The sequence below is a fragment of the Leguminivora glycinivorella genome, chromosome 8 (assembly GCF_023078275.1).
Source record: "Leguminivora glycinivorella isolate SPB_JAAS2020 chromosome 8, LegGlyc_1.1, whole genome shotgun sequence".
Taxonomy (NCBI): Eukaryota; Metazoa; Arthropoda; class Insecta; order Lepidoptera; family Tortricidae; genus Leguminivora; species Leguminivora glycinivorella.
Window position 1 is genome coordinate 13763325 of NC_062978.1, and position 15665 is coordinate 13778989.

The 15665-nt window shown below is 36.1% G+C and overlaps 1 protein-coding gene across 1 annotated transcript in view; it reads right to left on the minus strand.

Moving 5' to 3' along the window:
* Positions 1-15665, minus strand: part of LOC125228567 (hemicentin-1-like) — a 160994-nt gene that overhangs the window by 22114 nt on the left and 123215 nt on the right. Inside the window, exons 5-9 of the mRNA XM_048133178.1 lie at positions 12635-12745; positions 7412-7618; positions 3087-3241; positions 2216-2360; positions 357-487 (exon numbers count right to left, since the gene is read on the minus strand). Coding sequence (XP_047989135.1) covers positions 357-487; positions 2216-2360; positions 3087-3241; positions 7412-7618; positions 12635-12745 — 749 coding nt within the window. The remainder of the gene's footprint in view (positions 1-356; positions 488-2215; positions 2361-3086; positions 3242-7411; positions 7619-12634; positions 12746-15665) is intronic.

Below are 15665 nucleotides of genomic sequence, written 5' to 3' on the forward strand. Positions count from 1 at the left end.
AAACGGCTTATTGTGAACAAATGCTTAATTTTACCGAAAATATATGTTTGAAAAAAACTATATTCTGGTGTATTCTTGTCAGTACTATAACCTAACCACAAAATTGAAAATTTGAAAAAAAAAAACCCCGACATAGTGGACCGATTTTCACGAAACATGGTTAAGAACACTCTCGACTAACTTAGCTTTCAAAAAAAAACTAAATCAAAATCGGTTCATCCGTTAGCTACGATGCCACAGACAGATGCACACAGACAGACAGACAGACAAACAGACAGACACGTCAAACTTCTAACACCCCGTCGTTTTTGCGTCGGGGGTTAAAAATGAAGTTAAGTTCAAAAAGCGTTACTTACGTTATGTTCCCAAACAACTTTGTAGGCTTGTGGATGTGCCCGTACACTGCAGTCAAAGTATACGTCATCTCCCTCCTCAATGTCGTTAGGGTTCAGTTTGGGCCCCAATTGTAGGGACACGATAGGCATATCTATTGACAAAAGTATGGATATAATACAATTAATGCTAATCTCAATTAATGTATTAAGGCCCTTTTAATAATCTGTATTTTTAGGTATTTCAATAAAAATATATATATTGATTAACCTTACACAAATCAACCTAGCCCCAAACTAAGCAAAGCTTGTACTATGGATGTTAGGCGACGATATACATACTTAAATAGATAAATACATACTTTTAAACATAGAAAACTTCCATGACAGGAAAAAATATCTATGTTCATCACACAAATAAATGCCCTTACCGGAATTCGAACCCAGGCCCGCGGCTTAGCAGGCACCAACTACGCTAATCTCGATTATCAATGCCTATAAAAGTAAACAAAATCTACCCTCAAAAGGCTCCAATCACTTGAGGGCAAAGACCTATATAACTTCGTGAGACCTATATAACTTTATCTTTCTAAGTATACGATATAAGACCTATATCGTATACTTAGAAAGATAAAGTCTAAGAAAAAAACGTACAGAAAAAGGTACGGTGAGCTAGATGGCGATACACCTTTGGGTTCGCTCGGCTAGATGGCGCTAATATTAATATTGACATTTTAAAACATATCAAGCTAAGAATATGGGCCAAATTGTCAAAATGAGGTTCAAAAGTTTTAAGCCTGTGTCGAGAGATGGCAGTCTATGCACTGTGATTACACATTTTACTTTGACAGTAACTCTCTTTAATACTCGATCCTCTTTGCTTGAGGGTAATGAAAACATTACACGACCAAATAAGTAGATGACGACCAAGATAGACCGCTGTGACAAACACGCTTAACCCGAGAGTTAACCCACCATTTTATATGGAATTTGACAGATGACAGCCTACTAACCCTGAGTTAAGTGGTTGGTGCAAGTGGGCCTTAGTTTTTTGGTTATTTTGTTTGGTTAACGGAAAAATTTTCTAATTACCCGAAAACAAACAATTTCTTTACGTTTTTTTATGTAACTAAAAGTACGGCATATAGTGGAAATCTAATTATTGCTTTGAGTGAACAACCTACTTAGCACACAAAAACTGTCGTGCTTTATGTGAATACGTCATATTTGAAATGAAATTATTTCAAACCACTTACTTCGTCGCCAAGTTGTCTAACCTTAAAACAAATTGTATGGTTCATATAAGCCGTATAATATTATGGTATAACACGCAACATTTAGGATGCAAATTGGCGACGTAGTTTCTACGAGTACGTGTTCTAACGTAGCGTGAGGACGACGCCCTTTTAGGACCAACTAGAGAAATATACCGAATTTGTGATTTTTCGATTTAGTTTAAGTTTTTATTTTAAATTGAGTTAATAACAAATGACAACCAATCAAATCCATATAATTTTTAAGTATGTTTGTATATTGCAGGCGTCCATAGGTTACGGTGACCGCTTTCCATCAGGCGGACCTGTTTGCCACCGACGTGGTATATTGGCACTACCCGTTTCATGTTGGCACTACCCGTTTCATGTTGGCACTACCCGTTTCATGTTGGCACTACCCGTTTCATTGTTTCGGGTAAATTGGTAGAGATCGCTTTTAAGCGATAAGACCGCCTGTTGTTACCTAGTTTTAATCGTTTTATTAATGTAATTTCCTTTTAATAAGTGGTGCACAATAAAGTATATATATTATTATTATATTGATTCTATGTATTCTATATTCAGGTACTATTAATTTTGTTAAGTATTGTTACCGAACGTGTGACTTACAATGCAAACTTAGCGACTTCGTCGTTTCAATCGTGACATGTTCTAAGGTGGCGTGAGTAGCCCGGCAGGTCAGCACTCGACCGTCGTGCTCCATTCGGGGAGTCCAGCGCAGGAACGAAACCGTCTCGTTTCCGTTTTCAGAATTCTGAAGCAAAAACAAGTAAGTAGTGCTAATTATGCATTCTTCGTCAGTTAGTAGCAGTCGTCTTGTAATAGATGTCTATAGTTCGGGTTGGTCTGTGGTTAGTGAAACTCTTCTGTGGTTGGGCTCGTTTGATTCGTCTCAACAAGATCTTTGACAAGAGATGGTACCCAGGCATTAAGTGAACTTTGTCGTCCAACATAACACGCAACAGAACCTATCAAGTTCAAAACAGCTGTCGATTATTCCCGAAAATAAAATCAGTAATTCATTTTTAAAAACCCTCTCAACTTGGCAATTTCAGTTTCAGAATGTTCCTATTATCATAGATTAAATATAAAAAGATCATACCATCCCATACACGCCACAAAAAAAAAGTCTTGTAGCTTTGGATTATACTTTTAGTTGGCGTTTTAAGTGTCACTTTTGACATATTAGATTTATGACTCGAAAGTGACACTTAACGCCAATCTACAAATAATCGATGCCAACAAGGCATTTTTGTGGCGCCATCTATGTGTGGTGTAGTGTATGCGCGTTCTTAGGCGGTCGCATATTAATGTATGGGATGGTATGATCTTCTTATATTTAATCTATGCTATATTATATACCAAAAGTAGTAAACTTAAACGTAGAAAAAGTCGGGTGGGATAAGCAAATATCTTACACTCAATGAAGCTGATTAAGTACTTTAAATAAAACCATTCCAGTTGTTTGACACTGAATTACCTTCTGTGGTCCATCAGCATTCATCTGTTTCCCCTCGAGCCACCAGGTGATGATGGCCGGCGGTCGCGCCCCCACTGCTCTACAAGCTAGTTCAGCTTCTTGGCCAACTGACAGCGGCTGTTCTCTTGCTAGGATTTCCACTAATAGTGGCCTCACTGTAACAAAGAGCCTTAGTTAAGACGTGAAATATGTCCGTATATTAAAATTTAAAACTAAACAAAAAAATATGCTTACTTTTGTGATTACTAATGAAATCGATTACGTTAATTTAACATTCGTGTATTCAAATTCACAGTTACGAGTAAATTGATTATCCTTTTTTGAAGTAGGATAAAATTTCACGTATGATTATAATTTCTACAGATCTGCAATCTGAATAGGTCTGCAATTTACTAAAGATGATGGCGGAAAAACTTTTAATTAACCACTACAGATTGGAAAGCGGAAGCTTTTTGTCAGTGGTTTCCTAAATAAAGATAAACCACTATTATAAAAACTTTCAGGCTGTTAACTTTTTTGTTTCCTGGGATCTACACATTCATTAATCTTGTTTAAAAAGTGTATTTCAAAGCATTTTCCCAATAAAAATAGTAGTAAATGTACGGTAAGATACAATGCGGCACTAAAGCCCGCTCTTAATTATTCGCTCAAAGTAAAAACTCTAACATTTTAGCTTAAAAGCTTATTCTGAGCAGAATGGGTGGTGTTATGTATTATAATGGAAAATAATTTCCTATCTGCCAGCGACGAATGGTGTTGCTGAGAGGACAATGCGCGCAAATAAAAACTAATGGTGGCTCCGACCGCGAACTTACCAACACAAAAGAATTTTGTAACAGCCATGAGCTGTCATATCAGAGGTAAGCCCCGCCGCACGCGGGGAAGTATGATCTATGTTAATCGCTAGGTTTTATGTGGACTCAGTTTTGCAATAACAGTGAATGAGCGGTTGTCGGCAGGTTAAGCGGGCTTTATGAAACTTTCCCCCATTCCGCGGGAACATGGAACTGGGTGAAACTATTTTTCGTGTACCTACGTGAAATGGCGGAGATTATGCGCAAGATACTCAGAGTTTACTTGCCATCTTAGTGCATTAAGCCTTTTGGGATGAACATACGTGCCAAGACGTGTTAGCTAGCACTTAGTAGTGCTAAAGCACTCAGTGCAAAATTTCGTAATATAATGTTTATGTTTTTATTTTGTTTGCACCCAAAAGCTAGCGAAGTTTGAGCGGAAAATAATTTTTGAACAAAATAAATTTAAGAATTAATAACAGACTTGGCTTATTCGGCCGCCGTAAACAGACTCCAATCTTTTTTTGAATGCAAGTCAGAAACATAACATCTTATTATTTCTTCAAAAGTATTTATACTATTAAATTGTATACAAATACATATTTAATAAGTCTGCAAAGAATATTAATGAAAAGCAATAAAACCTACCTATAAATAACAAAAATATTATATTCCTTCCATTATGTTGTACCCGGAGTACACCCAACCTCATAACTCTCATAACTCACGGCAAGCACGTATTAGATGACGTAGTGGCACGTCAGGTTTGTCACCGCTTATAATGTCTTGCGCGGTTAGTTAGACAAATGTCCTAATATCAGGGGCATGACACACTGCTATGTGCTTGCGCTGTGCACCAAGGCATTAGTATTAATGGTTCCATAGACCAAATTGAACGTTTGAATGCTGCACGTGGTTCGAGGAAATACCTCTAGCGAGAATTGCACTCATAATACCGCTTATACTAATGGAAGCAGGGAAATATTCCTAGGGTATTTATCACTTAGCTTGCTGTGGTTTAAATCCTAGTTTATAACTACACATTTCCAATCAATAAGTACCTAAAATTTTAAAGTTACTTAAAAAAATGTTAGCGGAGCTCTGCACCAGCTTTCAAAGGATTACTTTGGTATTGAAAATTGGTAAAAACTTGCAAAGTTAGCTTTGCAAGCTTGCATTTACATCATGACGTTATGGTTGAAAAGTTAGCGTTCATATTGTTTATTAACTCAGACAAGCCGTGTATATGTACTTATTTATGTGTGTATGTTTATGTATGTTTATGGTTATACTTGTATGTATGTATGTATGTAAACACTTTATTGTACAAGAAAGGAATACAACACATAATATTTAAAATAAAAAGTTTTAGTACAAAGGTGAACTTATCCCTTTATAATACGGGGAAATTAGCTAAAGGAACGAAGTAATCCTTAATAAATTTACTACAAATCTTTTATTGACACTTTGGCGAAAACTTAACATTCATTAAAGAAAATTGCAGCAAAAGACCAACTTTCGTGATGGATCACGCGAAAACTATAAGTGCTAGCACTAAAGTGTCAAAGACAGATTTGTATTAAATTTATTAAGGATTACTTTGTTTTTACACGCTTTTTCTGTATCTTCAACGGTTTTGTCAGAAATCGAGAAAAACCGCATTTTCGGCTATTTAAGGGGGGGAAGAGGGGTGACGCAGAGGGGGGAGGGACGGGGAGGGTCGATGAAAAATAACTTCGGCCTATAATGTACATATCCCAATCAAAAAAAATTTTCCATTAATTATGCCAAAATTTTCATACATTTTACATTTTCATTCCAGGAGCAACGTACTATTAAGGGATCTCTTCCAGTTACATACTTATTTAAGTATGTGTATTTGCATGAGTGTTTTGTATTATTTGGTTATATTTAAATTTTACATCCCATATTTCTTAAAGCCACCTACCGCATATAAGCTTAAGCGATAAGACCGCCTGTTGTTACCCCTGTTTAATTGTCCTTTATTTCTTGTGCGTTAGTAGGTACTTGTAAACTATTGTTTATTGACTTTATTGCAGTTTTAAACGTGTAAACTCCATCCAATATAAGCATTCGTGCTGATAACGTATATTGGTAATTGACTTTATTTATTGAAGTGACATAGAACATCAGTTGGAATACATATTGTGTAAAAAGAAATATAAATTTGACATATTGATTAGCCAGTAGGTAAATACAACATAAACTATGTGAGGTTTGCAATAAAGAGTTGAAATATTGTATTGTATATTATCATCCGTGCCCTGACTGCAACTCATTTGGGTAAATTGCAATTATTTTCTGTCTTTCGAAGAATTCTCCTTTTTGCTACATATGATTTTGAGAAGTGATTACATTTTCTTACAATTTACTACCAACGTATAAATAGGCACCAGTACTGTAAGAGATTTCATTTAGAGAATGAAACCTTTTACAGCATTTGGATGATCGGTGACTGGCGGTAGTCCCCGATTTGATTTATTAAGAATAATATATAAACGTCAAGGAGAACGAACACTTGACGGAGCATTTGAATAGAAGCAGCGATTGAGAGTAGTCGATTGTAATGTAGCTCCCATGGAATACAAAAATATAGTTTACTAATTCCATTTGAAGTGTTTTAATGGATGCCCTCCACCGATAGGCTGTCTCTACTACTACTACAGTACGGACACACGTCACTAGACCAGCGATGCAAAAAATGTTATAATGTTGACTTGTTAACAAATATTTTCCTTATATAGCAGAAATAAAGACATAGTAAAGTCTTGCTACGCAATGAAGGCGGTCGCAAGTCATAATGTAATTAATGGTCAAGTCATAACTCGTGTGTCTAAATAGGCGGAGGCAAAGGCCAGCACGTATTACTAACCCCGCGGTCGTAACATATAGCCTCCAACTCAAGGACTCATTACAATTTCAAAGAAAAACGGACTTTATACATCCTTCGGGGTTTGTAGTTTTTCAAAATATCGACAAGATGTTGCATAAGTAGTTCGTACGTTACTTTAGAATTAGATATGGCTAGATTTTCATTTTCAGGGCACCTCAATCGCCGGACGACGACCGTGGTGTAAGAAGAGCAAATAATGTGGGACATCCCGGTAGAAAATGTTCACTTGGACCTCCCAGATATCGCTGGTGTGAGGAACCTCTAAAAAGACCTGACTTCCCTCGGTGTACCCAACTGGCGTGAAGTGGCGCATGGTAGGGCAGAGTCGGAGCCATTTTTATTTTTGGATTGCTGAGTCAGTGAAGAAGTAAGTAAGATTTTCATTATTTGTCGTGTTTGTTTTAGTTTTGAATAGTTTTCTAATACGCGGTTTCATAAGCGCATAAGTACATCCTTGCTGAGTTGGTGTGATGAAAAAGTACGTTATGAGCTAGATGAAACTAGCTACTGATCGGGAAAAGTGGCGTACAAGAAGAGAAGCCTATGCTCAGCAGTGGGTGACAAAGGGCTGATATTATTATGATGATACAAACTAGATAACAGTGTTTTATACTCACAGTATAACTGTATTTGCACGTTGACCCTCAACGGAGGCACCAGAAGTGTGTTATCTGCGGTGCAAGTATACACAGCTTCTAAATAGTCCCTGGTAAGCCGAGGGATCTTCAGTTCAAGTGTGCTGACCCCAGAACCATCTTGCAAGGGATCCAGGGTGTGAATAGGCTTGTCGTCCCGCCACCATCGTAGGCGTGGCATTGGTTTGCCTGTGGAAAATGTAACCTCAATTAATATATTGAGACTCTTGAACTTTTAGGGGGCGCTTTTAAAAATTGCCACTGGTAGAGATGACAGCTTCCTCGGTCAGCGCCTAAGAATTGCGATTTAGCGAGGTAATAGGTACTGACAGCGTCTACGGACTATTATTGCCGAAATGGAAATTTTTATTTAAATATGACGATTTTTATTATTGATTTAATAATTTCATTTTATTTTTTATACATTTTGTTTCTTACTAAAAATATGCAGCTAAGTAAAAATCAATCGCAAATAGGTAAATATCTGATTGTCGAAAAGACAATGTAACTTATAAAATTAGTAGGTAGTTTGTTACTGAAAATACTCGTACAAATATTTAATTAACTTTTAAATCTTTCGCATTTCACACTAATTGAAATAAGTACTAATAATAACTATATCGATCATTGTTCCGATAGTCGTTTCAGCGAACGGTCTCATAGCGAAGAGTCTCGACCAACATCTTAAGAGACTTTCGCTAGGTGGCTGGATCAAGGGCCAGATGCAGAAGGCGGTGATCTTGGACACGGATAGTCCGACGGTTCCTCTCTCTGCAGCCCTAACCACCGGCAGCTTGGGCCCTGCCCCGCTGCTGGCGGCACCCTAGGTTAGGTTTTTTATAATGTGTTTATATGTTTTTATATTGTTTTGTATGTGTTTTTGTATTTTACTTTTATATTCATATTATAAACAGCCTAGCCTAAGAAAGAAAATAAATACTGAGACTATATCGCAAACGTCGGTAATAATTTATAATATTTGTGATGAAGGCAAACGAAATAAATGATATTAATTATAATTATGCTTACCATATTCTTGATATGAATGATGCATATAGGGGTATTTCACTAAAAAAGCTGGCCAAAATGTTTATATACATTTCTACGATTATAAGTAGTTCTATTTATGTTTATGTTTATTATTGTGTCAATCCAAATATGCTGTTTTAATTTATTTTTATTTTTACTTATTTACATCGACTAATGGCCAGCTTTTTTAGTGAAATAGCCCTATGTGTGATGGTTAAAACTTGACCTTACTAGTATGTTTCTGGTCTATTATCATAAGTATTAATAATATACTTATTTACATTATATAACTTATAACTTAGTAACTTTAATTCTAATTTTTATTAAATTAGGACACTTTGTTCGGTTGTCGTTTGTTTCCTTTCTTTTAGTGAATATTTTAAATATATGATTTTGACTCATGGAGACCATATACATCTCTAAGGAGAATTAGATTAAGTAGATATACATTTTATCTTTAGTTGTGACATTTAGAGTCATTTGCACCTCTAAAGTAATTTTAGACTTTTTTTTTGTATTTGTACTTTTTATATTTAGTGTAGTTCTTGGTTGTAATTTGACATTTAGAGACCTTCTACATCTCTAATTAATTGTATAGAGTTAACTTTAGTTAGAACTTAGAATTAGTATATAATAGTATCAATTGTAATTTCAACTCAATTTTAAATATTTTCTAAATATGTACATGTGACGTGTAAAAGTGCCCCTGTGGCCTATTTGCTGAATAAATTATTTTGATTTTGATTTTTCATATATTCAAAAATAGTTTATTACTTTTTTGTCGTATCATTCACTCATGTAGGTTTATTTATTTAATATTTACAATGACAATTAATTATTTTTAAGAAACAATATTTATAGTAAGTACCAGTTAAAACCGTAATTACTTAACTAATTATTATAAAAAAACAATTAACCACTGAATTTAGACTTCTGATTAATTGGGGTTAAATCATTGCAAATTACCTGATTTAAATAATTGGAAATTGCAAATAACCCCTTTTAAACAAATTAGTCGAATCCAACATCATTGCGTAAAAGTAGGTATTATTAGTTAGCCTATATTCATGTGTTACCTTACCTACTTTCTATTTTCCGTGACCCGATCCACTAAATGTAATATAACTAATGCAAAAACAAATGTTAAGGTACAGTCAGCCAAAAATGTGGTTTACCACTTTTCGACCTTATGTGTTTAACAAAGAGTCGAAAAATGGTAAGCCACTTTCTTGGCTGGCCGTACAGTGGTAGCAAAACTTGGATATTGTTGTAAAAAATATGTGTCGCTTAGCTTCAAACTTGGGTAAATCCATTCTGCTTCAAGGTTGAATATATAAAAAATATAATATTGATGCAATGTCACAGTTTCGTTTTCTTTCAACCTCTTATTTGCCAAGAGTGGCACTGAAACCTGAGTAGTTTCATGTGCTCTGCCTACCCCTTCATGGGACATAGGCGTGATTGTATGTATGTTGTATGTATGTATGTAATATTGATCTGGAAGTCAACTTTCTAGCAGAATGGATTTACATAAGTTTGAAGTTAAGCGACACATTATGATGCATAATTTTACCTGTTCGAATATAGTAAATTAGGTGCATATATGTACTGCAAATATTAATGTAATAAAATATGTAGGATTTAATACTTTGGGAATTACAAATCTCACCTAGAGAACCGACCTCTGGAAGTGAACCCAGGATGCACCTATTAGTCTAACCGACACTTTTTTTATAAACTGTTTAGCGTCGGTCTACCACGGGCCGAGCGTCTCGATGGCAAGCACCGAGAATTCATAGCGATTTGTTAAAAACGCATATTTGCGCCGTTTCAACAACAGCCTGTTCTGCGGCAGTCCCTGACTTCCGGGCCGATGCTTCAACGTGGGACGGTGCTAGCGTATCGACGCAGGTAGCGTCCCACGCTAAAGGCCAGCCAAGGCTCCAAGGCACGAGAGTGCAACCGTCAGGTCTCTTACCATCAGTGGCAGACAGGCCTGACGGCTCCAAAGTCGCAGGTAGGGAGGCGGTGCAAAGGGCGCGTCGGATGAGATCATTTATTGTGGCGTGTCTATATAGACGGCCTGCGCTCTTTAGGCAGTGTAAGCCATGCTGTCCTAGGGCATCCACCGGCTGGTTGCATCGACTGCAAGTGTGGGGCTCACAAATGTTCTCAATTTTATCATATTTACTACATCAATTAGTTACTATACTCGTAGACCAAGTTTTGCTATAGTTCTCGTATTTACTCATTTTTCATATCATACTCGTCGTCATATTATTCTATTGTACCTATTTCACAATCAAACATTAAAACTATTATAATCATTATAGAAAGTGTATTAAATAAAATTTATACTTCACTTTACACTTCACTACAATGGTTTAGTTTAGTATAGGTTAGTATTTATTGTTTTGAAATAGCTGCGAATATTATCCACTGGACCGTTTTGGATAATATTTTGTATAATTACATAATTATCTTTTCTTTTGTTGAATTTTCCATTAAATGTAACTAAACACCTAGACTTGTAGACATATACTTACTTACTTATCCTATCAGTCGGGGTTTAACCCTTAAATGCATGTCCTTGACAAAGATTTATTCAAATTTGAATTTTGACATGCTGTCAACAGAGTCAAAAATGAATGATGCTTTCCTATATGACATCACTATGTATTTAAGGGTTAACATAGTCACTTTTATGTGTTATTGTCCTACAATTTTTTCATTGTTCGCACTTGTATCTTAAACTTCTGTCACTTTTCCGAATACAATACACCCAGTTATACTTATACGTATAAATCCATACTTACATACACAAATGCTAAACAGTTACGAGCAGACCAATTTTGTAGGGTGATTCTATACATTATTAATGATTGTACAATAATTAACAACCGATTATTTACAAAATGCTGATGCAAATGGTCCTAAATTACACAAATTTGTTAACTCGAAATGGGTCCTACTATATCATTGTTATTAATGCAGGTAAATATATTGACTGGCATCGAATCGGAGAAGGTTCACATGAAAAATAGGGTAATTTCTCACGATGACCCCTTTTGTAGCGTTATTTTGGTTTTCACAATTGATCCAGTTTAACGATGTCATATTCTTACAAAATTAAGCGCTTGGAAGAGCTGGTAGCCTAGCGGTATGTGCGTGCGATTCTCGTTCCGAAGGTCGCGGGTTCGAAACTTATCGTTCGAACTTATGTGCGAAATGTCATTTGATATTTGCCAGTCGCTTTTCGATGAAGGAAAAAAATGTGAGGAAACCTGACTAATTCCAATAAAGGTCTAGTTACCCTTTGGGTTGGAAGGTCAGATGGCAGTCGCTTTTGTAAAACTAGTGCCTTCGCCAAATATTGGGATTAGTTGTCAAAGCAGACCCTAGGCTCCGATGAGCCGTGGCAAATGCCGGAAGGAGGATGATTTTATATTCTTATATTTATGTACTATTTTGTAGTCATGTTGTAATTAACCTGAATGCCACATGATATGTTCCCACTGAGAACATGCCATACATAGTTCACTCAATACACATGGCACGGTACTTAGTTAATAATGTAAAAACAATAAAAATACATTGATTCGTTGAAATTATACCACAGGTTGGATTGCCCCACTGTTGTCTATTAATATTAAAGACAGTTTAAGTAGGATAATTTTATTTAAACTCGACGTTGAACGTATTCTTTCTTTTAACATTTCCTAGTCTTAAACTAATATCTTTTATACGTACCCACTTATTTGCGATTGTATATTTGTAATTTCACGTGTAATTTATTTAATGCCAATAAAATGAATATGAATAGTACCTAATTTGTCTGAGTTGTGTGTGTTTATTTTCTGTAGTAACTAAACTAATTTATTTTGCTAGTTTTGTATGAACTCAAAATAGTGAAACATCTAAAAGCCTCTATGTTTTGAACCATTATGTTTGTCGTATTAAAAAAAGGTATGTCACTAATATATTTTTTAAACTAAATAAAAAATGGAAAAAATTCACACCGCCGGCAGAACTAAAACCTGCGAACTTCTGGAACAAAAGTTTAGCGAATCATTCCATGCCTTTCCTCAATTCTTCCATTTTTTCCTTTAGTTAAAATGAGTAGTATCGCTCGTAGTGTTAAAATATCACCAATTATTATGTTTTTTCCAGTTTTACCTCCACTTACAACACAGGTGAGTTTGAGACTGGTATCTTCTATGTATGGTCCGGCCACGCCACTCACTTCCTTGTCTAATTCGTCGAATATTTTCGGTTTTTCTGGTAACTCTGTGAACAAAAAATCTGTCTGAATACATTTTGCGGATAATATTAGTTATTTGTGATACTCAAGAAACCGAAAGATTCCGTGTTTCAAAGCACGAAGATTAAACAAACTTTGCCACCGAGTGAAACACAAAATTTTCACCACACCAACATGAACAAAATACAGACTATAAAACATCAAACTAAACAAAATCCATCAATTTATTCAATATTTATGATTCAAAATCATCATTTATAGGTAAAATCTATCAGTCAGCTTAAGACATCAAGTTAAAATTGGTATGAAATTACTTTACACTCTTGTGCATAAAATGCAATTTTGCTATCTGTTTTCGAATAGCAAAGAGAGCCTTTACACGGTGTGGTGAAAATAATATTAACACATTTTGGTTTAGGATTATTAATTTTTGTACATGTGTGCTTCAATTCTTATTGCTTTTGTTCTCCTGACTGACTTCTTTATAATCGTTATTAATTAACAGTGCTTAAAACTTATAATAAGGTACAACCTGGGACTAAGAAAAAAGTTGAAACTTTCAAGAACCAATTTATTTTTAGTTAAAAGAAATACCAGACTCCAGGGTACACGCTACCTTTAAATCTGCTCAGACTTTAGACGCAACACCATATTATTTAGAAGTTTTAAGTTGATAGAAGTTTCAAGTTACCGAGAACGAACTCTTTGTGGTTTCCACCAAGATTGGCAAGTCGAGACATCTCGCACGAAAAACTGAATAGAATTTCGAGATAGTTATTTGACAAAAATAATTTCATTCACACAACTCGATGGATTCGCTATAGGTATCAATAAAATCAACACATTTTCAAAACATAATCATATCAGTACTTTGGTAAAAATGAATTACTTAGATCTTACTTGCACGTTATATAGGTACCACTTCTTCACTTATCTTGACTTCGCTAAAGAAACCGCGTAGTGACGATAGGTAATACTAGGACTAACAGGTTTCTATGACCGATCTCCTCCCGGGTGATCCATACTTATACTTACTAACTAGCTTTTACCCGCGGCTTCGCCCGCGTAATAAAAGTATTCTTATTGAAATGTTTACAAAAAATAAGATTTTCATTTGGATCCGTAGGTTTCTTTGTAGGTACATCTGTCCGCGATTATTTCGATTAAGGTAAAGCGGGGCAATTCTCGACTGGAGGGCCATTGTAACTGATCTATTTGCTGTACGGTCCGGTTTTGGCTGACTGTACCTTACACCTATTGTTTTTAAAGAAATTCTTGCAATGATTGTATAATTGTTACACAGCGACCACAGCGTAGGTAGTAGGTACGAATATGTATGTATTTTACCTATATAAATATTTATACTGGGGAAACTTCATACAACCCACATAGCCAGTATCTCGACGCTATGGTCGGTAGGGTAAAAAGTACTTCCTTGCATTATCGCTTACATTTTTTTCCATTTTGCTTATACTTATTGCAAACGTAAACATATAAAAGGCAAGCAAACAACGATCTTCTTACAGCACATTGAATGTAATAGTTATTACGGATGCAGGATACTCGCCGATGCCTACTTACTAATACCTTCCCACTGAGCCACCTGCATTTTACACTGCCTAGATATCGATTGCCGACCGATTATTCCGACCCCAATCCCTATTCTTATCCCCGTCCCTATCTCTATCTTTGTCCCCGTCCCTATCTCTATCTTTGTCCCCGTCCCCGTTCCCGTCCCGTCTCTGTCCCCGTCCCTCTCCTATCCCTATCCCCGTCCCCGTCCCCTATTTTTATCCCTATTTCTATCCCTATTTCTATCCCTATCCCTATCCCTATCCCTATCCCTATCCCTATCCCTATCCCTATCCCTATCCCTATCCCTATCCCTATCCCTATCCCTATCCCTATCCCTATCCCTATCCCTATCCCTCTCCCTCTCCCTCTCCCTATCCCTCTCCCTATCCCTATCCCTATCCCTATCCCTATCCCTATCCCTATCCCTATCCCTATCCCTATCCCTATCCCTATCCCTATCCCTATCCCTATCCCTATCCCTATCCCTATCCCTATCCCTATCCCTATCCCTAAAAACTAAAGCTATACTTATGGCTATTTTGGATATTTTAACCCCATTACACAACAACAGGGGAGAAAATTTCTTTTCTACCTCATTAGATTTTAAAATCGTTGTATTTATCGTGATCAGCGACCCGATAAACCATAAAAACGATACCCATATTGTGTTTTTGACTTTACCCCCTTTGCACCCCTTTAGGGGTCAAATTTTCAAAAAACCTGAAACATGTATTTACTTAGTCATAATATGTCTTTAGGAATCCTCCTGTGAAGTTTCGAATAAAATAGTCAAACTAATCTTGTTTCCCCATACAAACTTTGAACCCCCATTTCACCCTTTTAAGAGGAGAATTTTGAAAGATCCTTTCTTAGTGCTCCTCTACGCCATATAAGGAACCTATGTGCCAAATTTGAAATCTCTAGGACCAGCGGTTTCGGCTGTGTGTTGATATATCAATCAGTCAGTCAATATCTTCTTTTATATATTTAAACCCCATTGCACCACAACAGGGGAGAAGGTATTTCACTTCCGCCTCGTTAGATTTTAAAAACATTGTATTTATCGTGATCAGCGACCCGATAAACCATAAAAACGATACCCATATTGATTTTTTGACTGTATCACCCCCTTTTCACCCTTTTAGGGGTTAAATTTTCAAAAAACCTGAAACACGTATTCAGTCATATGTCTTAAGGAATCTTCCTGTGAAGTTTCGAATAAAATAGTCAAACTAATCTTGTTTCCCCATACAAACTTTGAACCCCCATTTGACCCCCTTAGGAGGTGAATTTTGGAAAATCCTTTCTTAGTGCTCCTCTACACCATATAAGGAACCTACGTGTCAAATTTGAAATCTCTAGGACCAGCGG